The sequence below is a fragment of the Capra hircus genome, chromosome 14, assembly GCF_001704415.2.
Source record: "Capra hircus breed San Clemente chromosome 14, ASM170441v1, whole genome shotgun sequence".
NCBI classification, from domain to species: Eukaryota; Metazoa; Chordata; class Mammalia; order Artiodactyla; family Bovidae; genus Capra; species Capra hircus.
The window spans coordinates 62,617,030-62,643,881 of NC_030821.1; the positions used below are offsets into that span (position 1 = coordinate 62,617,030).

Sequence of the window (26,852 nt, forward strand, 5' to 3'; positions counted from 1 at the left end):
TTGAGGACAATGAGCAGCAGAGAGTATGTTGTGTGACCAGATGGAGTGTCTGGTTTGGACTGGAGAAATAACCTGCAGTTTGTGTCTTTGTGTTGCTTGATCTTTTTTCCAGTGATGAGCTTCTCCTGGGCCATGAGAAGGAGCCTGCCTTCAGAGACTATGTCGCTGTGGCACAAGGAAGCCGAGAGCACAGCGTTCGTGCCCAGGAGCCTAAAAGTGGACTTTCAGAAGAGGCCCAAGTGAGGTGCCTGGTTGACCAGGCAACTGACCCCAACATCCTTGGCAGAACTTGGGAAGGGTGGGAGCCCTGGATGTGAGATCCCCCAGAGGCAGCAGACAGGGCCCCTGTGTGTGTGTTTAGAGACCGTCCTGAACTCTGATCCAAGCCACCAGTGACTTCATCTTCCCAAAGCCCCAGAGAGCAGGTGTCTGTGTGTGACTTCCTCTCGTATCACAGTTTAATCCAGCTCATGATGAAGTGAATGCCGACCCGAGTCAGGGACTAGGCCGTGGTCAAGGATGAGCTCAGGATCACAGTGGACATAGAAGGGCAGGTGTATCCAATCTCATGCAAGCACCGAATCATGGCACAGCAAACAGGTGCTATGGCCGGATGAACAGCTGTCAACGTTAGTGGTGTGTGTTAGCATCCCACGTGCCTCGGAAATTACGCCCAGAAGACTTTGTCCCGCAGACTTTGTGAGAGTAACTGATGGGATGTTGGGTTGTATCAGCAGCACAAGAATATGAACAGGTCAGGGTGAGATTGTGGCTTATTATATTTACACATGGTTGTGTAATGTGTGAATGGAAAGAATCTCTTTATTGATGTCTGGAATTGTGGCACCATCTGTTAACCCGGTGGCTTTAGAAAATTGATAAATAAACACAAGGGAGTCAGAAATGATGTTCCCTAAGTGCTATGAGAACTTTATAGACGTTTATCCCCAAATTTTCTCCTTGATTGTGATTTGACGTGATTGTGTTTGACATTGTAGGATATTTTTGTAGGTTTTCTCTTTCACATTTTTCCCCTCTAGCTTTGACATTTTAGGATAGCCTTGTCCTCTAGAAGGTAAAGTGTTGAGGGATGAGAAAGCTCTGGTCTTAGCTTTGCTACCTTTGCTACTCTGGTCACAGCTGGAAGGTGGGTACAGGAGCTTTGCATCCCAAACTCGGGAAGTCTGCGTAGGCCTGGCACTTGAAATTCCCGTTCTAGGAACATGAAGAAAAACCCTTGCTTGAAATAAGTCCTCCTTGGAGATAAAGCATGATTCTGGGGCAGCCGGGTCAGGTTATGAAATGCAGGATGGGAACAGCCTCCTGTCCACTCACCAGCCTCAGTCCCCACGCCTCCCTAGCTGGAGCCTGTTTCAGGCTGACTTGAGCTTTGTGTTACAGCTTTCCAAACATTTCTAATCACAGACTCTTTGATGATTTGGGGAAATGGTGAATCTTAGTGCCCTGACCAGGGATCAGATCCACATCCCCTGTATTGCAAGGTTGATTCTTTTTTGGGGGGAAGAGTTTGGAAGACCATTTGTCCTTCAGTTTTATTTTCACTTTAATTATTGTGAAATAATATTTAAGTGTGGGCCATATTCTCCACTTCTAGCTAAAGAGATAAGCATGTTTGTATATGTATGGACAAGCTTGCAGATTTCTAATTGTTGTCTCAACACTTTGAATCACAACACTGTAAAATCGCAGGTCCCTCCTTGGAGAGATTAAGGGTTGTTCCTATTGCTGCTGGCAGGGGTAATCACGGACTGACAGTGTAGATGAACGAAAAGGATCTCTTTATTGTCTGCAGCTGTGACACCATCTGTTACCCAGTGGCTTTCAGAAAATTAATAAATAAACACAAGGGAGTCAGAAGTACTGTTCCCTCAATGCTATGAGAACTTCTTTACAGATGTTTATCTCCAAATTTTCTCCTTGCAAAACATTAGTTATAGAAAAACACACACTTACACCATGTTCAGTTGTGAGGCTTTTGAGCTCTACCCTATATAATTCAGAATCGGTCACTCTTTGGTTGTAATAAAATGTAGGCGAGTTGCCCTTTAAACTTTGTTTGGCATCGTGAATTTGAAAACAGACTGGTGTTGTCCACCTGGGCCTCTTGAAACGGAGTTCAGATCAGTGGTGTGCCAGAGCCCTCTTGTTCCCAACCACACGAGCAACATTCAGAACATCAGGAATTTTGCCAGCGAATTGTTAAGCTCACTCAGAAAGTCAGCAAGTGCTGCGAGTGAGGGCTTCTGTTTATCAGAGTCTGTGCTCCAGTGGACGGCTGGCACCCACGGTTAGGGTGCTGCCAGTCCAGGCTTGTGTGCATCCAGCGTGACTCCCACAAGCTCCTGGATGCCAATGTGTGGCGGTCACATCCTAAGTGTCTCCCGCCATGTCCCCTCTTGTCCTGCACCTCTCCCTGGTTCCTGTCTTTATGGTCTTTGCCCAAGATCACTGCCACTGCCTCCCAGCAGACTCTCTACCACTGGAGGGACTTCCCTGGTGGTCCAGGAGCCAAGACTCTGTGTGCCCAGTGCAGGGGGCATAGGTTCAAGCCCTGGTTCAGGGAACTAAGATTCCCACAGGCTGCACGGTGTAGCCAAATAAATAAATAAAGAAATCTAGTACTAGAATACAGTTTAGGAAAGAACCCTGCTATCCTGGAATTGAAGAAAAGATAGTTATCTCCAGCTGTTGGGGAAAATTGCTATATAAACAGGGCGCTTTTGATTGACTGTAAAGTAGGTGTGGCTTTTGTGAAGTAGTACCCCAAAAAATTGTTCTACAGACTGAATCTATGACTGTAGAATTTATTTTCAAAACAGTTGGCCAGCGCTAGGTTACAGCCCGTGACTGTGTGACAGCAACAGTAATACAGTCACAGTGCTGCTGACCCTGAGGGTTCTGACCTCATGATTGTCCTGTTCTGGCCGGCTGATCAGAAGCAGTTTCCACCTCGATCTTACTCTGCCCGAGCCTGGGCTGGGGGAGACCCTCCAAGCTGCCTCAGCTCCAGTGTGCTATCACCCAGCCTGCTGTAAGCGTGTCCGTAATTAACACTGGCTGTTGTCATTTTAATTGCTCAATCGTGTCCAATCCTTTTGCGACCCCATGGACTGTAGCTCTTTAGGTTCCTCTGTCCATGGGATTTTCCAGGCAAGAATACTGGAGTGGGTTGCATTTCTTTCTTCAGGGGATCTTCCCCACCCAGGGATCAAACCTGCCTCTATTGTGTCCCCTGAATTGGCAGGCAGATTCTTTTCTAAGAAACCGAGCTAATTAACAGTGTTAGATGTGCAGAAATACAAGAATGCTGCATTTTCTTCTTTATTTTTTTTTCCATTTTCACCATTTTAAAAACATTTTTGTTTTTTAAGTGAAGGATAATTGCTTTACAGAATGGTGTTGGTTTCTGCCAAACATCAACATGATAGCCACATGGCCTCATTAAGAAAGTAAAACGTTTGTGAGTCTCCTGCAGGTTTTCTTCTCTGGATTGTTGAACCTCTCCGTCAGCACAGCACTCTGGGCCTGGAGAGTTCAGAGAATCACTTCAATAATGTGACAGCCTCGTCCATTTAAAATGGAATTCAGTGCCAGCTTCCCTCAGAGGCATTCATTGAAACTCTGTGCATGAGCTGTTTCTGTTGTCACTTATGTCTCTCATGTCTGCCAGCCAGTGACAGCATTGCTCAAGGTCATTAGGCTGGACTGGGCTTCCCTGGGATGTGTGAAGCCTCCCACAGCTCATTCTGCATCTTGTTTGGAGCAAGGAGCAGCAGCCTGTGCCATGCTGTTAGGGGCGAGAGCAGAAGTGGGTGGGGTCCGGGGCTGACCCCTGCAAGGTGGATTCTTAACCAAGTGGTTTGATATTTAACAATAGTAAATCTTCCAATCCACGAACACGGTGTCTTTCCTTTTATTTAACTTCCTTCAGCAGTGTTTTGTAATTTTTACTAGTTTTTGTTGTTTCTAATCTTGAATTCCATTTTTTGAGACAAAGGATGGTATATGAAAATGGCATACCGATATTTTCTATAAAGTTCACAAAGGATATGTAGCCCAGGTAAGCATGTACAAAGGAGAGCATGTCACCCTGACCCCTTACAGAGCTGGGAAAGAACATTGTTGTTTTTAAGTTACACTGTTAGCATCAGAAGGAAAAGAAACACTGATCTTGATGGCTGAGCAGGCACTCCACCTTGAAGGAGCTGTAGTTAACGTGTGATCAGACACACCCTGCTGCTGCTGCTGCTAAGTTGCTTCAGTCGTGTCCGACTGTGCGACCCCATAGACCACAGCCCACCGGGCTCCCCTGTCCCTGGGATTCTCTAGGCAAGAACACCCGAGTGGGTTGTCATTGCCTTCTCCAATGCATGAAAGTGAAAAGTGAAAGTAAAGTCACTCAGTCTGTCTGACTCAGCGACCCCATGGACTGCAGCCTTCCAGGCTCCTCCCTTCATGGGATTTTCCAGGCAAGTGTCCTGGAGTGGGGTGCCATTGCCTTCTCCAGACACACCCTACATCTGTCTATACACTAAAGGGACGGCAGGGAGGGAGGAGGCCTGAACAAAGACATTTTTGTTTAGTTCTTGTCCTGCCTTCAGGTAGAAATTTTTATTTCATCACATTTTAGCGCCTATATTAGAAAAGAAAGATTGCAAATAAGTAACCTAATGCTACATGTTTAGGAGACTAAGAAAAAGAACAAACTAAACTTGGTGCCAGTAAAAAAAAGCACAAAAAGCAGCAGCAAGCAAAACACTGATTCTTTGAACAGCCCATTGATAAACCTAGACTGATTCAGAAAAAAAAGACAAACCCGCAAATATCTAATATCAGAAACGAAAGTGGAGCGCAGAGCGGTTTGGTTGTTCGTTGGAAGGAGTTCTTCCGTTCGTTGGAAGTTTTTCCCGTAGCTGAGCTATTGCTGCTCTTTGGGCAGCAGCAGCGGCGCGGCGGTCGGAGAAGCGGCCTAAAACTTCGGCGTTGGGTAAAAGAAAATGGCTCGAACCAAGCAGACTGCTCGGAAGTCAACGGGTGGGAAAGCGCCCCGCAAGCAGCTGGTCACAAAAGCAGCCAGGAAAAGCGCCCCCTCTACCGGCGGGATGAAGAAACCTCATCGCTACAGGCCCGGGACTGTTGCGCTTCGAGAAATCCGTCGTCACCAGAAATCCACCGAGCTTCTGATCCGGAAACTGCCTTTCCAGAGGCTGGTGAGGGAGATCGCCCAGGATTTCAAAACTGACTTGCGGTTCCAGAGTGCCGCCATCGGTGCGCTGCAGGAGGCTAGCGAAGCGTACCTGGTGGGCTTGTTTGAAGATACTAATCTGTGTGCCATCCACGCTAAGAGAGTAACCGTCATGCCCAGAGACATCCAGTTGGCTCGCCGGATACGGGGAGAGAGAGCTTAAGTGAAGGCGGTTTTTATGGTGTTTTGTAGTACATTTCTGTAAAATACTTTGGTTTAATTTGTGCCTTTTTTTGGTAAGAAATTGTTTATAATATGTTGCATTTGTACTTAAGTCATTCCATCTTTCTCTCAGGATGAAGGCGAAAAGTGACTGTTCACAAACCTGAGTGATGTGAGCACTGTTGCTAAGGGGTGACAAGTTGCTAATATGCAGAAGGGATAGGTGATATTTCTTGCTTCTCATGATGCACGTTTCTGTGTTAATGATTTGTTGAGTAGCTATTAAGGTACTAGAATTGATAAATGTGTACAGGGTCCTTTTGCAATAAAACTGGTTATGACTTGATCCAAGTGTTTAACAATTGGGACTGTTAAGTCTGACCATAAATCACTGTTAGAATGTGGGCGTTTTCAGGAGCAAAGATATAAGTCTTAACCACAGTGTAACTTACAATTTCCTTTAAAAAAAAAAAACCTGGCAGCTATAGAATACACTATATGCATTTATAATAGCTATTTTATATATTGTAGTGTCAACATTTTTCAATTAAATGTTTTACATTGACATGTGCTGGGGAGTGTTGTCTTTAGGGTGTGTGATTGAGAGACCAATAGGTTTTCTCCTGAGTAGACTGCACTTGTGTATGTAGTGAAATGCTTTGTGTGTTATGCCTTGCATAACTCCTCGTTCTACCACGTGTTAAACTAACCCTCTAGCTGATAATGCAAACACTAACAGGGAGGGGGATTTATTTATAAGGGCTCTAGACTATAATACAAGTTATTCACCGCAGCAGCATCTGTTACTAATATAGTAGTTAGCGCAGCTTTTCTTTGTGTTGTGATTGGTCTGATAACTAGGTTGAACTTTTCTCTACCAAGGAGGAACAATACTGAACTTTTTTTCCTTGTGGGGTTTGTATTATAACTGTTAGGGTAAACTTGCTGTGGGGGAGGGACACAGCTTCAGCTTATGGAACCTCTGCCAGTTAAAATGGTGTTCATGTGGCATAGATTCTAGGAAAATCACTTCATAGAGATGGCTTTCCAAGTGGTTTAAAATTTATCCTTCTATTGAAGTTTTTAGATCAATTATATATGTTGACTAAATTTACAAATAAACTTGTTTATTCAAAAAAAAAAGAAAGTGGAGACATCAGCCTTACAGAAATAAAAATTCCTAGAAATATGGGGAGGGAGGTGGGAGGGGGGGTTCATGTTTGGGAACGCATGTAAGAATTAAAGATTAAAAAAAAAAATTCCTAGAAATATAAATTGCCAAAACTGACTCAAGAAATAGAAAATCTGAACAGATCTGCAATGAGACTTAATTAGTAATTAAAAACCACCCCCCCCCCCAGCCAAAAGAAGCAGACAGTATACTGGTGAATTCTACCAAACACTGAAAAAGGAGTTAACACCAATCCTCAAATGCTTCCAAAAAATATCAGAAAGGGAACTGATTCCAGGAACCCAGCATTACCTTCAAAGCCAGAGACTCAAACAAAACAAAACAAAACAAAGCCAGAGACTCTATAAACAGTAGACCAATATCCCTTACGGACAGTGATGCAGAAATCCTCGATAAAACACTCAGAAATGGAGTCCAGCAGCACTAAGGATTACTCACAGGCACATGGTGCCATCCCAGCGCTACAGGGTTGCTTCAGCATCTAACACCCATTGTTGTGATGCATAACATTAACACACAAAGGGAAAAACAGGTTCATCTCAATGCAAAAAAGTATTTGACAGATTCAATACAGTTTCAAGATAAAAATCACATGGCAAACCAAGACTAGAAGGAAACTTAATCAACCTGACAAAGGACATCTATGAAAATCCACAGGTAACATTCTACTCATTGGTGAAAGAGAAAATGTTCTGAGGTCAGGATCAAGAGAAGGGTGCCCACTTTCAACACTGCTGAATGTTCTAGTCAGAGCAGTCAGACAAGAAAAAAGGACTCAAATTAGGAAAGAAGAAATGAAACTATCAGACAACTAACAGAAAACATGATCATATATACAAAAAAAAATCCCAAAGATTCACAAAGTACTAGAGATAGTAAGTTAATCCAACGGTAATTAACCGTTCTTATTACCCTTTCAATACATCTGTTCTCAGATTTTTTGCTCCAGAGAAGTGATGAAACTTCACTGCTGGAATCAGGACTCCAAAAGAGGTACCCTTATCAGTGGGTGATTGTCCAAATATTTATTCTTTGGGAGGATAACAATAGAAAACTCTTAGTCCACCATCTTGCTGTGACGTCACTCTCCATAGCCCTCTTGAAAAGGTTTCAACATATAACTCAGCAATGTAGTACATGCAAGATACACTGCTGTACACAGTTTCATAGGTATAGAAGCATAACCAGTAACACATGTACCTTATAGCATATTTCAGCATATTTCAGTTATAAAAATTGTACATATACAGATACAGTAAAAGGATGAACGTGCAAACATACAGCTAAAAACAATTTTTAATTCCAAAAAATAGTATACACCTAGGTTGGAGAAGGAAATGGCAACCCACTCCAGTGTTCTTGCCTGGAGAATCCCAGGGACGGGAGCCTGGTGGGCTGCCGTCTACAGGGTCGCACAGAGTTGGACATGACTGAAGTGACTTAGCAGGTTGCTTAAACACAGAGGTTCGTACACTTCAGTAAAGAAGGAAGTAAATAACTCACCCTATTGAATACGTTAATTATGCCCAGTTTTTTTTGTATACCTATATCTCAATAAAGCTGGAGGGGAAACAAAGTATGTTTCACACATATACTTCTATCCATAGTAAGGCACCCACCAGTTTTAAATACACTGAATTATGATATATCATTTAATAAAGGGGCAGCCATGCCATGTACATGTAAACACAATGTCCCTAACATCTCAATACTGATGAACACTCTCCTAACACTGTTAAACACACTGTTTCAACAAACACCATTCAAAGGCCAGAGTAAGACTTAGGCGCGGAGTCCAGTTTAGAGTCAGACTGAAGGTCAAGGTCAAAATTGGATTTAGGGTACTTGGAGTGTGTGATCCAAGGTCAGTTTCAGGGTCATTATGCGGGTAAAGGTCAGGGACAATCGGGAAGAATCAAGCAGCAGATGAGATTCAAGCTCATGCGGTCAGGACAGGTTCAGGATTTTGGTGAGGAGGTGAGGACAAGGGTCAGAGCTGACGAGATGTTCATTGTGAGGTATATGGTCATCAGGATCTTCATGGTTAGGGTCAAGGTCATGGCAGTAGGGTCAAGGTTATGGCAGTAGTAAATGGCAGAATCAGTGTCAAGGTTAAGTTTAGGATGAGGATCTAGATCAGGGTCAATGTCAAAGTTCTGTTCAGTATCAGGGTGATTATCAGGGTTAGGAAGATGGTCAAAATCTAGCCCGAAGTGAGTGTGAAGGTCATAGGGTCAGGGTAAAGGTCAAGTTCTGGTCTGTATGAGGATTGAGGTCAGTTTCATGTTAGGGTGGGTATAATGGTGATGGCATCATTGACTCAATGGACATGAGTTTGAGCAAACTCCGAGAGATAGTGGAGGCCAGGGAAGCCTGGCATGCTGCAATCCATGGGGTGGCAAAGAGTAGGACACGACTGAGCAACTGAACCACAACAAGGGAGAAGGCTCGGCCATGGCAAATGTTAGATTCACTTATGGTGAATGAGGGTGTGTATTAGTTCTTAGGTCTGTGTAACAAATTGACACAAACTAGTTAGCTTAAACCAAAAGAAGTGTATTCTCTCACAGTTGCGGATGTCAGAAGTCTGCAACCTAGGTGTGGGCGTGGCCATACCCTCTCCAAATGCTCCAGAGGAGGAGCCTCCTTGGTCTCTTGCAGTTTCTGGTCCCCTTGCCATTCCTGGGCTTGTGATGGCATCACTCCAGTCTCTGCCTCTGTCTTCATGTTCACTTCCTCCATACCTGTGCTTTCTCCTTTTCCATGTTTCAACGTATATTACTAATCAAACTAGTACATGCTTCTCCCACAATGCAACGGTGTTCAGCATATCTCATCTTGAGATCCTTAATTCTCTGCAAAGGCCCTATTTCCCAGTAAGGTTACATTCACAAGTACTGGTATTAGATACATGTTTTGGGGACTACTATTCAAGCCAGCATAGGGTTAAGGTCAGGAACATTTAGGGTCAGACTCATGGTCAAGTCTCATACAGGCTTAGGTTAGCTTCAAGGTACAGCTGAGAGTAAGAATTAGCATGTATGAACATTCAGTTCAGTTCACTTCAGTCGCTCAGTCATGTCCAACTCTGCAACCCCATGGACTGCAGCATGCCAGGGTTCCCTGTCCATAACCAACTCCCAGAGCCTACTCAAACTCATGTCCATTGAGTCAGTGATGCCATCCAACCATCTCATCCTTTATCGTCCCCTTTTCCTCCCGCCTTCAGTCTTTCCCAGCATCAAGGTCTTTTCCAATGAGTCAGTTCTTTGCATCAGGTGGCCAAAGTATTGGAGTTTCAGCTTCGGCATCAGTCCTTCCAATGAATATTCAGGACTGATCTCCTTCAGGATGGACTGGTTGGATCTCCTTGGAATCCAAGGGACTCTCAAGAGTCTTCTCCAACACCACAGTTCAAAAGCATCAATTTTTCGGCACTCAGCTTTCTTTATAGTCCAACTGTCACATCCATACATTACCACTGGAAAAACTATAGCTTTGACTAGACAGAACTTTGTTGGCAAAGTAATGTCTCTGCTTTTTAATATGCTGTCTAGGTTGGTCATAACTTTCCTTCCAAGGAGCAAGCATCTTGTAATTTCACGGCTGCAGTTACCATCTGCAGTGATTTTGAAGCCAAAAAAAAAAAAAAAGTTTCTCACTGTTTCCACTGTTTCCCCATCTGTTTGCCATGAAGTGATGGGACCAGATGCCATGATCTTCTTTTTCTGAATGTTGAGTTTAAGCTAACTTTTCCGCCTTCTTCACTTTCATCAAGAGGCTCTTTAGTTCTTCGCTTTCTGCCATAAGTGTGTCATCTGCATATCTGAAGTTGTTAATATTTCTCCTGGCAATCTTGATTCCAGCTTGGGCTTCATCCAGCCCGGCATTTCGAATGATGTACTCTGCATGTAAGTTAAATAAGCAGGTGACAAAATACAGCCTTGACTTACTCCTGAACGTTAGGATTACAATAAGGCCAAGGGTTAGGTTCAGGATTAGGGCTGGGTGACATGAGGGTCCAGTTTAGGTGTGGGTCAGTGCTGGAGTGAGGGTAGGGTCACATGAGGGTCTGGGTCATCATGGTCAGTGTTGGGTGTTAGGGTGAGAGTCATACTGATGGCTGCAGTTACTGTCTTAGGAGGGTCAGGATCACAGGTCAAGGTCGGGTTAAGTTTCAGTGTCAGGTTCAGGGTCGGTGTCAAGCTCTGGGTAAAGAGTGAGTATTGTGATCAGTTCAGGGTTATGGTAAGTGTGGGTCAGGGTGAGATTCAGGGTATGAGTTAGGGTCAGCATTAGAGTGAGGATAAATATCAGCGATGTTTAGGTTCAGGGTTAGTTAAGACCAGGAAAAGGGTTAGAGTCCAGGGCAGTTTGAGTATCAGGGTTAATGTCTGTTGGTTCAATTGTAAACTCCTCATAATTACACTGCGTTATGAATGGCATAATGTAGAGAACTTAGACCTAGGTGTCACACTCGAGTCTAATTCTAAACATTACTAGCTCTGTACCCTTAGGCAAGTTTACTTACTAATTATTAGTTCATTTATTCGTTCATATCTAGTATTTATTTGAGTGCTTTATATGTGGAAGAAACTGTGAAGTGCTTTGGATATAAAGGTCAAGAAGACAGAAATGGTACTGCTTTACATAGGTGGAGCCAGATGATAATTATTTAGGTTATGAGTATTGTAACATCATCAAAGGAGCATAGGGTTTGTGAAAATGAAGAACAGGGAGGTTCAGCCTCCTAGGAGTTCAAGGAAACTGAGAACAGGTTCAAGTTCACTTTGTCTTGTTTTTTTAAACCTCAATTGAGATAAAAAAATTATTATTTTCAAATATATCAAGGAATATTATAGTGAACCTCCATGTGCGGATCTCCCAGCTTCAACAATTTTCAGGAACTGTATATAAACTGGCTTGGCAGAGACAAGAGCCTTTCAGGAAATGGAGTAGCAAATGTGAAGACTCTGAAGCCCCATGCACATCCAATAACTGCATGTAAGGCTCCCGTGAAGAGCACACATATCCCTGGGTATCTGTGTGGAGAATGGATTGTGTTTGCTTATATGCACACGGATGAGGGCAAGAGTGGTCCAGGACCAGGGGATACTGCTTATGAGGCCACTGAGTAGACTGGGTAAAATAAATCAGGGGCCTAAAATACATCCATGGAGGAGTAGTATGGGTGGAGAGACTCAACACAGGACAGACAGGGCTTCGACAGGAGAGCCAAACGTGCTCATGATAGTTCTCAGGTTCTGTTAGTGATCCCCAGCGGGTTGGTTCCAGAAGATCTTGCAGATCTTCATAGAATTGGTCTTCTTTGGTATTAGTGGATGGGGTATAGACTTGGATTACTGTGATGTTGAATGGTTTGCCTTGGAAATGAACCAAGCTCATCCTCAGTTCACTCCGAGATCTACAACACCTTCTAGAACTAACACCAAAAAAAGGTGTCCTTTTCTTCATAGAGGATTGGAATGCAAAAGTAGGAAGTCAAGAGATACTTGGAATAACAGCCAAGTTTGGCCTTCGAGTCCAAAATGAAGGAGGGTAAAGGCTAACAGGGTTTTGTCAAGAGAACACCCTGGTCATAGCGAATACCCTTGTCCAACCACACAAGTGATGACTCTACACATGGACATCATGAGATGGGCAATACTGAAATCAGATTGATTATATTCTTTCTAGTTGAAGATGGAGAACCTCTATTCAGTCAGCAAAAACAAGACGTGGAGTTGACTGTGGCTCAGATCATGAGCTCCTTATTGCAACAAATGAAAGTCACTCAGTCATGCCCAACTCTTTGCAACCCCAAAGACTACACAGTCCATGGCATTCTCCAGGCCAGAATACTGGAGTTGGTAGCCTTTCCCTTCTCCAGGGGATCTTCCCAACCCATGGATTAAACCCAGATCTCCTGCATTGCAGGTGGATTCTTTACCAACTGAGGTATCATGGAAATTGCAACATTCAGGCTTAAATTGAAGAAAGTAGGGAAAAATCACTAGACCATTCAGATATGACCTAAATCAACCTCTTATGATTATACAGTGGAGGTGATGAATAGATTCAAGATATTAGACCTGGTAGACAGAGTGCCTATAGAACTATGGACAGAGGTTTGTAACATTGTTCAGGAGGTGGTGATCAAAACCATTCCCAAGAAAAAGAAATGCAAGAAGGCCAAGTGATTGTCCGAGGAGGCTTTGCAAATAGCTGAGAAAAGAAGAGAAGCAAAAGGCAAGGGAGAAAGGGAAAGATACATCCAACTGAATGCAGAGATCCAGGAAATGGCAAGGAGAGATAAGAAAGCCTTCCTAAGCGAACAATGCAAAGAAAGACAGGAAAACAATAGAATGGGAAAGACTAGAGATCTCGTCATGAAAATTAGAGATATCAAGGGAATATTTCATGCAAGAATGGGCATGATAACAGATAGAAATTGTAAGGATGTAACAGAAGAAGCAGAAGAGATTAACAAGAGATGGCAAGAATACACAAAGCTATACCAAAAAAGTCTTAATGACCAGGATAACCACAATGGTGGTGTCACTCAGCTAGAGCCAGACATCCCAGAATGCGAAGTCAAGTGGGCCTTAGGAAGCATTACTATGAACAAAACTGATGGAGGTGATGGAATTCCAGCTGAATTATTTCAAATCCTAAAAGATGTTGATGTGAAAGTGTGGCAGTCAATATGCCAGCAAATTTGGAAAACTCAGGAGTGGCCTCAGGACTGGAAAAGATGAGTTTTCTTTCCAACCCCAAAGAAGGGCAATGCCAAAAAATGTTCAAATTGCCATATTGTTCCGCACATGCTAGCAAAGTTATGCTCAAAATTCTTCAAACTAGGCTTCAATAATATGTGAAACAAGAACTTCCAGATATTCAAGCTGGATTTAGAAAAGGCAGAGGAACCAGAGATCAAACCTCCAATACCCACCGGATCATAGATAAAGCAAGGTAATTCCAGAAAAACATCTACTTCTGCTTCAATGACTATGCTAAAGTCTTTGTGTGGGTCACAACAAACCATGGAAAATTCTTAAAAAAGATGGGAATAACAGACCACCTGACCTGTCTCCTCAGAAACCTGTATGCAGGTCAAGAAGCAACAGAACCGGACATGGAAAAACAGACTGGTTCAAAGTTGGAAAAGGATTTTGATAAGGCTATATATTGTCACCCTGCTTATTTAACTTCTATGCAGAGTACATCATGCAAAATGCTAGACTGGGTGAATCACATGCTGGAAACAAGATCGCCAGGAGAAATATCAACACCTCAAATATGCAGATGATACCACTCTAATGGCAGAAAGTGAAGAGGAACTAAAGAGCCTCTTGAAGGTGAAAAGAGGAGACCAAAAAGCTGGCTTGAAACTCAACATTCAAAAAATAAACATCATGGTATCCAGTCCCATCACTCCATGGCAAGTAGATGGGGAAAAATTCGAAACAGACGAATTTTATTTTATTAGGATCCAAAATCACTGCAGACAGTGACTGCAGCCATGAAATTAAAAGATGCTTGCTCCTTGAGAAGCTATGACAAACCTAGACAGCATAAGTTATATGGTTATAACTTTAACCATATAGTTAAAGCTAATGTTTTTCCAGTAGTCATGTATGAATGTGAGAGTTGGACTGTAAAGAAGGCTGAGTGCCAAAGAATTGATGCTTTTGAACTGTGGTGTTGGAAAAGACTCTTGAGAGTCCCTTAGAGAGCAAGGAGATACAATCAGTCCATCCTGAAGGAAATCAGTCCTGAATATTCATTGGAAGGACTGATACTGAAGCTGAAACTCCAATACTTTGGCCATCTGATGTGAAGAACTGACTCATTTGAAAAGACTCTGATGCTGGAAAAGATTGAAAGTGAGAGAAGGGGATGACAGAGTATGAGATGGTTGGATGGCATCACTGACTTAATGGACATGAGTTTGAGTAAACTCAGGGGGTTGGTAATGGACAGGGAGGTCTGGTGTGTTGCAGCCCAAGGGGTCGCAGAGTCAGACACAACTGAGCGACTGAACTGAACTGAAGTTTAAGGGGTAGGAGGCAGACTTGTCAGTGGGGTTCTAGGAAGGGCTTCCCTCATAGCTCAGTTGGTAAAGAATCTGCCTGCAATGCAGGAGACCCAGGTTCTATTCCTGGGTCGGGACAATCCTCTGTAGAAGGAAACGGCAACCCTCTCCAGTATTCTTGCCTGGAGGATCCCATGGACAGAGAAGCCTGGCAAGCTACTTGAGGTCCATGAGGTTGCAAGAGTCAGACACGACTTAGCGACTAAACCACCAACCAGGAAGGGGATGGAGATTTGCGAGGGCAGCCAGGTGAGGCGGGGCAGGGGGGGGGGGTGGTATGTGGAGTGGCCAGGGCTTGCACACAGCATGAACTGTGCCTAGCAGAGTACAAGTCTCCACCCCTGTCCTTGGATGGAGATCTTAACATAGTAATGAAGCAATGGTAACTTTTGGACACCTCCAAGTCTCATCTGCAGAGATGCATTCCTGTGGTCAAGTCAGAGCCAGTTTGGAGCAGTTGATCACTACATACCTCTGAAAGCACAGCTGCAAAGCCTCTGTCAAATATCAGATTCTTCCAAAACAAACATAGAGGTAAATCGAGGCAATGATCCTTTAGCTGTCAGAGGCTGGTATGGGTGACAGTTTCAGTATGAGCTACTGGCTGGATGTCAGTGCCGCCACTGAGATGGAGATTTCTGAAAAGGAAGCTATTTTGGGAAGAGAAGAATTTAGGTTAAAGAGTCTCTCAGACATTCAAGTGACAATGACCAGAAGTTAGTGCAATGGGACTTTAGTTCAAGCATCAGGAAGCGGTCTGTTTGCAACTTTTGAGAGCCAAGAAAGACATAGTGAGATTGTTGAGCTGTGTCATTAGGCCTAACTGAGGCAACCATTTGTGTGGTGTCCCAGTCAGAGTCCCAATATTCTAAATCCTAAACTAGCTACATTTAGAGTCCAGGGTATCTTATGCTAAGTGTTGACAATAATAGTATTAGCAATATCTGTGTGTGTGTGTGTGTGTGTGTGTGTGTGTGTGTGTGCATGCATGCTCTTTGCGACCTCATGGATTGCAGCCTATCAGGCTGCTCTGTTCATGGAATTTTCCAGGCAAGAATTCTGGAGCGGGTTAATATTTCCTACTCCAGGTGATCTTCCCAACCCAGGGATCAAAACTGTGTCTCTTGGCTCTCCTGAGTTGCAGGCAAATTTCTTTCCGCTGAGCCACCAGGGAAGTCCCAGTAGAAATGTCTACCTAGACATTTCTTTCTTTCTTTCTTTTTCAAAAATCGCAGTGTGGACATCTTTATACAAAGCATTTGTGCTTTAGTGAGTGAAACTCAAATGCAATATGCTGAAAGAATAGGGACTAGGCAGGAAAGACGGAAAATGGATCAAGTGCAAAATATTGGTATTCTTACAGAGGCATGAGAAAGTGCTTTTAGAGCAGAAAACCAAACTCCACTTCCACCAAGTTCAGTTCAGTTCAGTCGCTCAGTCATGTCTGACTCTTTGCAACCCCATGAATCACAGCACACCAGGCCTCCCTGTCCATCACCAACTCCTGGAGTTCACTCAAACTCACGTCCATCGAGTCAGTGATGCCATCCAGCCATCTCATCCTGGGTCGTCCCCTTCTCCTCCTGCCCCCAATCCCTCCCAGCATCAGAGTCTTTTCCAATGAGTCAACTCTTCGCATGAGGTGGCCAAAGTACTGGAGTTTCAGCTTTAGCATCATTCCTTCCAAAGAAATCCCAGGGCTGATCTCCTTCATAATGGACTGGTTGGATCTCCTTGCAGTCCAAGGGACTCTCAAGAGTCTTCTCCAACACCACAGTTCAAAAGCATCAATTCTTCGGTGCTCAGCTTTCTTCACAGTCCAACTCTCACATCCATACATGACTACTGGAAAAACCATAGCCTTGACTAGACGGACCTTTGTTGGCAAAAGTAATGTCTCTGCTTTTGAATATGCTATCTAGGTTGGTTATAACTTTCCTTCCAAGGAGTAAGTGTCTTATAATTTCATGGCTGCAGTCACCATCTGCAGTGACTTTGGAGCCCCCCAAAATAAAGTCTGACACTGTTTCCACTGTTTCCCCATCTATTTCCCATGAAGTGATGGGACCAGGTGCCATGATCTTTGTTTTCTGAATGTTGAGCTTTAAGCTAACTTTTTAACTCTCCTCTTTCACCTTCATCAAGAGGCTTTTTAGTTCCTCTTCACTTTCTGCCATAAGGGTGGTATCATCTGCATATCTGAGGTTATTGATATTTCTCCTGGCAATCTTGAATCCAGCTTGTGCTTTCTTCCAGCCCAGGGTTTCTCATGATGTACTCTGCATATAAGTTAAATAAGCAGGGTGAGAATATACAGCCTTGACTAACTCCTTTTCCTATTTGGAACCAGTCTGTTGTTCCATGTCCAGTTCTAACTGTTGCTTCCTGACCTGCATATAGGTTTCTCAGGAGGCAGGTCAGGTGGTCTGGTATTCCCATCTCTGAGAATTCTCCACAGTGGTGAGGGTACAAATCGGAATCCTTTCCTCCTTCCCAGGCTGACGCTTTTCAAGTCACTATTGTCGTTTTTTTCTTCAATGGACACCTTTATTTAGACAACAGCCTTCCTGGTGAGTTTGTAGACTAATTATGTCTCTCCTCAGCTCCAACCCCCCCTTCCCATTACATTTCCTTTAAAATCTCTGCCTCCAAGTGTTGGAACACTTAAGCAAACTCATGTGCAGGGTCCAAGGAAAGGCTCTGCTTGCGGTTCTCAAAATGACGCGGGATGGAAGCAACATCACCTGAGAACCTGTCAGAAATGCAAGTTCTCCGGCCCCAGTCCGTACCTTCCGAGTCCGAGACCCAGTCACGGGCTGTAGCAGGTCCCCGGGGATTCTGGCGTCTCTGAACTTGAAAACTGCTTTGGATACTAAGCCCCAACCCGACCCCATCCCTGCCTCCGCCTCAGCAGATGGGGCAATAAGACCCCTATCTCCGGCTATCCACGGCTACAACCATTCCCTAAGCACCGCTTGCTGAATTCATAGCCCACTTGGGGTTATCATTTATTTTTAATTTCGGTCCTTATTATTAATGTCGGTCCTTGCCTGACAAAGCACACCACGGACGAGCTTTATTTGGAAAACCCCGCGCGGGCTTTCCAGCAGCTCCTTGGCCAGGAGCCGACAGCAAGGCTGCGCGTGCTCCGTTAATCCGGGCCCAGCCACAGGTTGGGGCCGCAGCGCAGAAAATCCGTCCCCGGAGCTGCTGCCCGTGCCAGACGCCACGGTTCAGATCAGCGCCAGGGGGCGCGAGTTAGCAGGAAAACCACGCCTCTCCACGAGCATCAGTTCAGTTCAGTTCAGTCGCTCAGTCGTGTCCGACTCTTTGCGACCCCATGAATCGCAGCACGCCAGGCCTCCCTGTCCATCACCAACTCCCGGAGTTCACTCAGACTCACGTCCATCGAGTCAGTGATGCCATCCAACCATCTCATCCTCTGTCGTCCCCTTCTCCTCCTGCCCCCAATCCCTCCCAGCATCAGCGCTAATCTCAACTGTAGGGCAAGGCGCGCGCGCGGAGTGGGGGGGCGGTGCGTCGAAGAAGCCCCGCCCCCAGCCGGAACATCTGCCAATCGCAACGCTCGCGCCGGTAGGGCGGTGCGTCCGAGGAAGCCCCACCCCCTACCCGAAAGTCCGCCAATCGCAGCACGCGGTGCGGCCTGGCGCGCCGAGTTGGTTCTGCGACCCACGGCCTTCCGGTGCCTTCAGAGGGCGGTGCACCCTTGAGGAGAGGGAGCGCCCGGAGATGCCCCGTGGGGGCCTGTCTCGAGGCCCTAAGGTAGGCTGTGGGCTTGTGGGCGCCGTCTCCCTGGTCTCCGTATGTTGGAGGGACCCGCGGAGCGCGTGTGGCCGACTCTGGACTGGTGGAAGTTTGTGGAATGGACGCCGCCTGCGTCTGGCCGTCTTCCTGGAGAGCGAGGGTCGCTGCCCTGGGGGCATGAGCCTCGCTGGTGTTCAGGGTTTCTGCCTGGTCGAACCATGACAGCGGTGTCTGGGGTCTGGGAGACCTTCGTCCCTGCTGCGATGCCTCTCCTGCCCCGGCTGCAAAGAAGTCAGTTCTTACTCCATGTTGGAATTGTTTGTGACTTGCTTTTTGTTGCTTTTGTTATTATAATCATACTTAATACCTTGCCTCAGAGAATCCTGCCCCTCTACCTGACTGTTAACTAAATTGCCTTTGTTCAGAACCCTGTCTCCCTGTAGATGGCAGGGAGGAAGAAATTTAACACATCCCTGCTTTTCTAGGAGATGTGTGCAAGATTAATGGCCTTTTTACTTTGCTTCCTCACCTCTGCCCATCAATGATCTATAAAAGAACCTGGCATCCAGACCCCCCAAAAATGGTTATTTTGAGGTGCTGGCCTGCGATCGTCTCCTCAGCTGCTTTCCAAATAAAGTGTATTTCCTTTCCTCAACAGCTTCTCTGTAGAATTCATCAACCTGTTTGGAAAGCAGAGAGAGCTAGGATTCAGCAACAGTTTGGCAAGCCAGCTGAGGGCCTAGCTGCTTGGGGCTAGCTGGCCCTGGTCAAGGAACACTGGGGCAAGACCCTAGCAGCTGCTAGGACTGTCGTGAGGTTCTTTCCTTCAAGATTCCCTGAAGCAACACCAGCTGCCCCCAGCTCTTGGCAGTTGAGACAAGGGACTGATAAACTTCTAGAGTTGACAGACTCGATTTTGTTTGTAGTGTGAATGAGTGATAGTTGCTCAGTCATGCCTGACTCTTTGCAACCCCATGGATTGTAGCCTGCCAGGCTCCTCTGTTCATGGAATTCTCCACACAAGATTACTGGAGTGGGTTGCCATTTCCTTCTCCAGGGGATCTTCCTGACCCAGGGATCCTGCATTGTAGGAGAGTTTTTACCATCTGAGCCATCAGGGAAGTCTACTATTAAGAGAAATTTCTAAGTATAAAGACAGGTCAACTTAAGTATTAGCAGATACATGCTTGACTTTATCTTATAATTTATAAACAATACATTAGAATATGTAATGAATCCATAAACCTTTTCCAAAGGAATACCCAAGACGGAAGTAGCAATAAAGTTATAAATGACAGTCATCAATCAGATGAAATAATTTAGATGAAGCTTTTCTCTCTCGAAGAGATGGGGACTGGGCAAGTGGTCAGGAAGGAAATACAATGTGCTTTTAACTTTGTATGAAAAATAGTGTTCAGTTCCACATTGTTGAACATAGTTCTGTTTTTGCCAAATAAATCCTCTACTTCGAGTTACTGTCCAAATGCTTTATTAAAACTCCACTTCTAGCCTTTGTTTTGGAATCTGTTACTTTCGTTGCCACCTCCCGATCGCTGTCCTCTGAAGCTTCTACTTCTTTCCCACTGTCCCCTGACACCTCGGTTGCCCTCGCGCTGTCCACTGAAGCCTTGATTGCCTTCCCTCTGTAAGTCTACCCAAGTCGGTAGCGGGTTCAGTTGGTCCACTTGTTTTATGTGTTCTTCTGTGTTAAGAGCGATGGGCTCGATTTTGGAGGGTAAGTCGCTTCGGTGTCGGGGAACGTATTCTCTCAAGTTGGGCTTTTCCCTCATGGGACAAGCCAGTTTGGTTGGGGTACCCTGTTGGAGAAGGGAAGTGTTGGATGCTACCCTGAACCAGTTCACTGGGGAACTAGTTCTTGTGGGGCAAGCCCACCCTAGTTTGAATTAGCTTATTTGTTGAGTAGGGTAAATTTCTTTATCTGATTTGGGAATTGGTTCAGTTGGAACTGGTTCATTGGGGAGCTAGTTCTTGTAGGGGTGGGTAGCCTAGTTGAAAGTAGTTCATTTGTTTTGTAGGTTAAATTTATTTACCTGATTTGGGAATCGATTCATCTGTATGCATCGATGCTAGAATCTGTTCATACCATTTTTGTTGGCATTTATGTGCGTCTTTCGTGTTTTGATGTTATAAAGCTTATAAAAATGGGAACTATTTCATCTGTCCCAAAGGAATGATCTTTGGAGCATATATTAGATATGTTAAGATCAGAAGAGCAATGGCCCCTGAATGGCTCACAATTAAACAATCTGGCAATCAGAAGGAGAGGAACACTCTGATAATAAACAGGCCCAGGTGCTCCCCTGAACTTGAGGCGTCCAATTCTGATTTCCCCTACAGGAGCCTCTGGTAATTGTGACAGTAGGGAACAAGTTGATTGACTTTCTAATAGGCACTACTTTCCTTTGTAAATTAAGTGCTCAAATAACAGTTTCCCCAGAACAGCCTGACATCAGAGTCCCCACCAGAGCCTTTTTTACCTTGTCCAGCCTGGGGAGCTTTGGCTCCAATTTGGGGTGTTCTCCCTGTGAAAGGAAACTGTTTATAAGGCACTTTGGAGAAAGGTCATTAGTCTAATGGGACTGGGGAGTCATGTTTAATGTGACTTTCCAGCTGTTAGGTTTTGGTTTATTCTGGTTACTTTGGTAATGCACAGACATCTGGTACTGTTTCCTCTAAGGCTTGTTCTACAGTTTTCTCATTTCTTTCTTCTCGAACCCTCTGCACACAGGTGAGTGGCTGTGGAAACAGTTCAAGAACTCTGGCCAGGGTTACTCTGGTGTGTTCCAAAGGCTTCCCCCAACTCCCCCACCCCCTGCCCCAGGTTCGTGGCTGAACCAACCATTCTAATTATGACCTCAGGATGCACTTCAGCAGAAACCATCAGGGGACTGTGAGAAACAAGATTCATTACTCACAGATCCTGAAGGGTACGTGGTACATACAGGGGCTACACAGTGAGGTCAGAGGCAGAGAGAGACACAGAGGGAGAGAGGGGGGTGCGCCTGGGTTTGCCTTTATTAGGGTCTGAGGGCTAGGTGTCTAGAATTTCGTGTGCTCTCTCTTCATTGGCTAGTTTAAAGCAATAGCTGGGATTAGGGTGCAGGAATGGAGAAGTATGGTCACTCAGACAGTCATTTATCTAGGTTACCAGGGCTTTTTGAAATCGGGACCTTCATGTGTGGAGGCAGGCTAGTTCCTTGCCTTGTTGTTTTGCAGTACAGCTGACCAGGAGCTGACCGTGCCACTGTGGCCAGTTCTGCAGGGATACTTTTATTCGGGTTGGACTTTTGAAGTGGATGCCACTTGGCAATCAAATGATTAATGTCAGGCAATTACGCTACATCTTCACTTAGAAATACTCATGTTTTTGACCTGATACTCACTTTTTCCCCTAGTCATTCTATTAGTTTTCAAGACCTTATCATTTTTTAAAAGTTGTATTAATTAACTATTGTTCATATAACAGATTTGTCTCAAAACCAAAGCAGCTTAAAAAATGTTTATTTTCTCATAGTTTCTGAAGGTCAGGGGTTGGGAAGGTTCAGCTGTGTGGTTCTAGTTCAGGGTGTCCCACAAGTTGGAGTCAAGGGTCATCACAGCTGGAGAATCCATTTCTGAGCTCACGCATGTGCTTCTTGGCAAGTGTCAGTTCCTTGCCACTTCCATAAGGCAGCTCATGACGTGGCAAGTGGCTTTCTCTCCAAGAGACCCTGGTGTCTTTAATAACATAATTTCTGAAGTGACATACCATCTTTTCTATTAATCACATAGATACAACTGATAGTGTGAGAGGGAACTGTAGAGGTTGTAAACACCAACAAGTAGGGGATCATAGGATGTTATCTTAGAGACTGGCTGTCAAGATAGTTTTGCTCCAGGATTTTTTCTTTTTTTTTTTTTAATTTCTCCCTAGGTTGGGTACAGAGTAAATACTTTATGCATAGAGTGTTTGTGTGTAACAGGTAGCATGCTCCCATTCCATCTTCTGAGATGCTTTCCTATAGGAACCACTTTAATTATGTATAATTAAATATGTCTAATTCCTGTGCTTCCCAGGTGGCACTAGTGGTAAAGAATGCCCCTGCCAGTGCAGAGGACCGAAGAGATGAAGGGTCAGTCCTTGGGTCATGAAGATCCTCTGGAGAAGGAAATGGCAACCCATTCCAGTATTCTTGCTTGGAGAATCCCATGGACAGAAGAGCCTGGTGGCCTACAGTGCATGAAGTGGCAGAGTCAGACATGAGTGAGCACACACACACATTCCTCTGCTTAAGCATCATTTTACTTCTTATTGACTGCATAATAGTTTTATTTTGGGCTGCAGTCAGTCAGTCCAGTCTCTCAGTTGTGTCTGACTCTTTGTGACCCCATGGACTGCAACATGCCAGGCTTCCTTGTCCATCACCAACTCCCAGACCTTACTCAAGCTCATGTCCATCGTGTCAGTGATGCCATTCAACCATATCATGCTCTGTCATCCTTTTATCCTCCTGTCTTCTATCTTTCCCAGCATCAGGGTCTTTTCTAGTGAGTCGGTTCTTCACATCAGGTGGCCAGAGTACTGGAGTTTCAGCTTTAGCATCATTCCTTCCAAAGAACACCTAGGACTGATCTCCTTTAGAATGGACTGGTTGGATCTCCTTGCAGTCCAAGGGACTCTCAAGAGTCTTCTCCAACACCACAGTTGAAAAGCATCAATTCTTCGGTGCTTAGCTTTCTTTATGGTCCAACTCTCACTTCTATACATGACTACTGGAAAAATCATAGCTTTGGCTAGACAGGCCTTTGTTGGTAAAGGTAGGTCTCTGCTTTTTAATATGCTCTATAGGTTGGTCATAGCATTTCTTCCAAGGAGCAAGCGTTTTTTAATTTCATGGCTGCAGTCACCATCTGCAGTGATTTTGGAGCCCAAAAACATAAAGTCTGTCTCTGTTTCCATTGTTATGCCGTGATCTTAGTTTTCTGAATGTTGAGTTTTAAGCCAACTTTTTCATTCTTCTCTTTCACTTTCGCCAAGAGGTTCTTTAGTTCTTCACTTTCTGTCGTAAGGGTGCTGTCATCTGCATATCTGAAGTTATTGATATTTCTCCCGGCATTTTTGATTCCAGCTTGTGCTTCATCCAGCCCAGCGTTTCTCCTGGTGTACTCTGCATATAAGTTAAATAAGTAGGGTGACAATATACAGCCTTGATGTATATCTTTCCCAATTTGGAACCAGTCTGTTGTTCCATGTCCTGTTCTAACTGTTGCTTCTTGACTTGCATACAGATTTCTCAAGAGGCAGGTCAGGTGGTCTGGTATTCCCATCTCTTTCAGAATTTTCTGCAGTTTGTTGTGATCCACACAATCAAAGGCTTTGGTGTAGTCAATAAGGCAAAAGTAGATGTTTTTCTGGAACTCTCTTGCTTTTTTGATGATCCAACGAATGTTGGCAATGTGATCTCTGGTTCCTCTGCCTTTTCTAAATCCAGCTGAACATCTGGAAGTTCATGGTTCATGTACTGTTGAAGCCTTGCTTGGAGATTTTTGAGTGTTACTTTGCTAGCGTGGAAGATGAGTGCAGTTGTGTGGGAGTTTGTAGTTTGCAGTGCGGTAGTTTGAACATTCTTCGGTATTGCTTTTCTTTGGGATTGGAATGAAAAGTGACCTTTTTCCAGTCCTATGGCCACTGCTGAGTTTTCCAGATTTGCTGGCATGTTGAGTGAAGCACTTTCACAGCATCATCTTTTAGGATTTGAAATAGCTCATCTGGAATTCCATCACCTCCACTAGCTTAGTTCGTAGTGATGCTTCCTAAAGCCCACTTGACTTCACATTCCAGGATGTCTGGCTCTAGGTGAGTGACCACACCATCATGGTTACCTGGGTCATGAAGATCTGCAAGTATTGCAGATTGGGGAAATAATCTGCTCAGAAGACTTCAGTACCAGCCTCAGCTCTCCAACTAACTAATTTTATAATTTTTAGCAAGCTATATATGAATCTTTCTGGACTCTTAAAATGAAAGTTGATATGGGCCTGAAGTAACATGGTAAAATTGGAAATAGTATTGCGAAAGGACTGAGTAGACAGATAAAAAAAGGAAGATGAGATTTAAGCACCTGAAATCTCTTGAAAGGTGAAGAGGGAAGAGTCAGTGTTGACTCAAAAGTTGAACCTATGAAAAATGGGAAGCTTGAGGAGAATTAGTTGCTTCTTAACCTGATGTTAGGATACACCGATACATGAAACTTAAGGCCCAGGAAGAGCTTAGGGCAGTCAGTTGCAGAGTATTTTACTTCTTCCTTCTCTCTTGCCTTAGCTGCCCTTGCTGTCCTTTCAGGTACTATGACTCTTATTCCCTTTATGCTTTGTCTTCTTTCCTTGCTAAGTAGCCACGAATGACCTCAAATCCTTTATAAGTTGCTTGCCTCCTGAGAATTCCTGATCCTTCCCTCACTCTCACAGATCCTTTTGCCCCCTCAGACTCAGTCTTGGGTGTCCCACTTCTGTTTCCCACTGAAAGAAAACCTGTATCTTGGTAAGATCATAAAAGAGATCTTTCTGATAATACCCTCCTTCTCTAATCCTTTGGGTCCTCATTACAAAACTTTATTTCTGATGCTTCTTGTATAATGTCAGCAAGCGAGTGAGTGAGTGAAGTCGCTCAGTCGTGTCCGACTCTTTGTGACCCCGTGGACTGTAGCCTACCAGGCTCCTCCGTCCATGGGATTCTCCAGGCAAGAATAACATTGTAATTACTAATTAAATGAAGTGTACCTGTCATTTCAGAGAGTTTTTCCTTTTTTAAGAAAGAGAAACATGGCTGCTTTGAAGCAGGAAGGGAGGAGCCAAGGGGAAAGTAAGGACCTGGCTTCTTTTGTGTTACTGAAAGGAGTCAGATTTGGGTAGCAGAAGCATTTTTCCTCTGGGACTGTTGGGGAGAAGGAGAGTTCAGTAGATGAGAGGTCTGCTGAGTTTCGCGGTGGCTCATTTTACCCTTCGGGAAGATGAGACGATCAGAGCTACGATGGTGACATGGAGAGGTAAAGGCAAGCCTGAGTGTGGGACTTGTGTATATGTAATTGTGTGTGTGTAAGAGTAGAGGAGTAGAGAGTGGAAACAGTGTTTACCAGCATTGATCAAGGACAAGTAATAAGAACATTTGAAGAGGGCCGCTCTCTTTTTGGGTCTTTTTATGGTAGCCCTGTGGGTTGGTGACTGGTAAAGTGAACTGGTAGAAGGGTGGGAGTCTTAACACTTGAAAGGCCCCTCTGAAGTCATTGGCCATCAGAGTGCAGAGTGGCAGAAGAGTCTTCATGACTAGGGAGGCTAGTGATGACAGTGTGATTGGGCTTGAGACTCAGAAGTCCCAGTGACTTCCCAGGTACTCAACCCAGTCAGAGGCCCAGATGCCAGTATGTACCTTTATGAGGGACAGTTTTGCTAAAGTGAGATAATGCAGAGTGGCTAGAATCTTTATTTCTGGGAATTAGACTTACATGGGAGAAAATCCTGACATGTTGCTTACTAGCTCTCCGACCAGTACAATATACCTAGCATTTCTAAGTTGTAGCTTCTTTGTCGATAAAATGGGGATAATACCTGCCTTGAAAGGTTGGTATGAGGGTTAAATGATGAGAATGCATGAAATGATATACTGAGCATATAAATGTTCAATTACTGTTAGTGATAATGAAAGCAATTAATAAAATACCATGGTAATGAAAGTATCTTTTAGATACTATTGTGAATCCTCTACTGTTTTCCCTTTAGCTTTCCCTGGGATTGCTTGACTCAACTTGTTGAACAAGGAATAGGAAGAGGGCTTAGTTTTAAAGTTGTTCAGTGATGGTGAGAGATTGTCTCATAGTTATCTTGGTGGGTGTACCTTATGGTTCCAGTTTTAGCCCTTGGTAATGCCACTGGATGACTTACTAGTAGTTCTGCTTAGAATTAGGCTGCTTAGTCCTGATTTCTTGGTCTGCAGGTTGTCTTATCCTTAACATGGAAGGAAAGGAGAACTAAAATTCATTGAAGACTTTTCATATGACAGGTACTTCAGATACATCCCTTGTGTAGAGGAAAAATACTTTCTTTTAAATCAAGCATACATAGATAAGATAAAGTAGTATGAAAAAACTTCTCATGAAAACTAGAAATCATTGCCCTGGTCTTTTCTCCACTTAGTGCTGACCCTGTAGGCAGTCTGTCTTTAAAGCTGCGATATTTGTAGAAGCACTTACAGTTGTAAAGCATGACAGAGATCTCATTTATTCTTTATCCAGTTTGCCCCATTGGTGACATTGTGCAAAACTGTAGTACAGTATCACCACCAATATATTGATCTGAATACAATCCAGCCGCCTTAT

The 26,852-nt window shown here is 44.3% G+C and overlaps 3 protein-coding genes across 4 annotated transcripts in view; all 3 read left to right on the forward strand.

Moving 5' to 3' along the window:
* Window positions 1–934, forward strand: part of PRKDC (protein kinase, DNA-activated, catalytic polypeptide) — a 137,834-nt gene extending 136,900 nt beyond the window's left edge. The window contains exon 87 of the mRNA XM_013969108.2: window positions 113–934. Within this exon, the coding sequence (XP_013824562.2) occupies window positions 113–317 (205 nt within the window). The 3' untranslated portion in view covers window positions 318–934. The remainder of the gene's footprint in view (window positions 1–112) is intronic.
* LOC102171353 (histone H3.3C) lies at window positions 4,618–5,993 on the forward strand. The gene has a single exon (XM_005688875.3). The coding sequence runs from the start codon at window positions 5,019–5,021 to the stop codon at window positions 5,427–5,429; it is 411 nt and encodes a 136-aa protein (XP_005688932.1). The 5' UTR covers window positions 4,618–5,018; the 3' UTR covers window positions 5,430–5,993.
* Window positions 18,375–26,852, forward strand: part of SPIDR (scaffolding protein involved in DNA repair) — a 284,467-nt gene continuing 275,989 nt past the window's right edge. For both annotated transcript variants that reach the window (XM_018058527.1, XM_018058528.1), the window contains exon 1: window positions 18,375–18,498. In XM_018058527.1, the coding sequence (XP_017914016.1) occupies window positions 18,466–18,498 (33 nt within the window). In that variant the 5' untranslated portion in view covers window positions 18,375–18,465. The remainder of the gene's footprint in view (window positions 18,499–26,852) is intronic.

Bases quoted from the DNA above. Each gene is read 5' to 3' on its own strand.
- LOC102171353 (XM_005688875.3), top strand. From the start codon at position 5,019: ATGGCTCGAACCAAGCAGACTGCTCGGAAGTCAACGGGTGGGAAAGCG.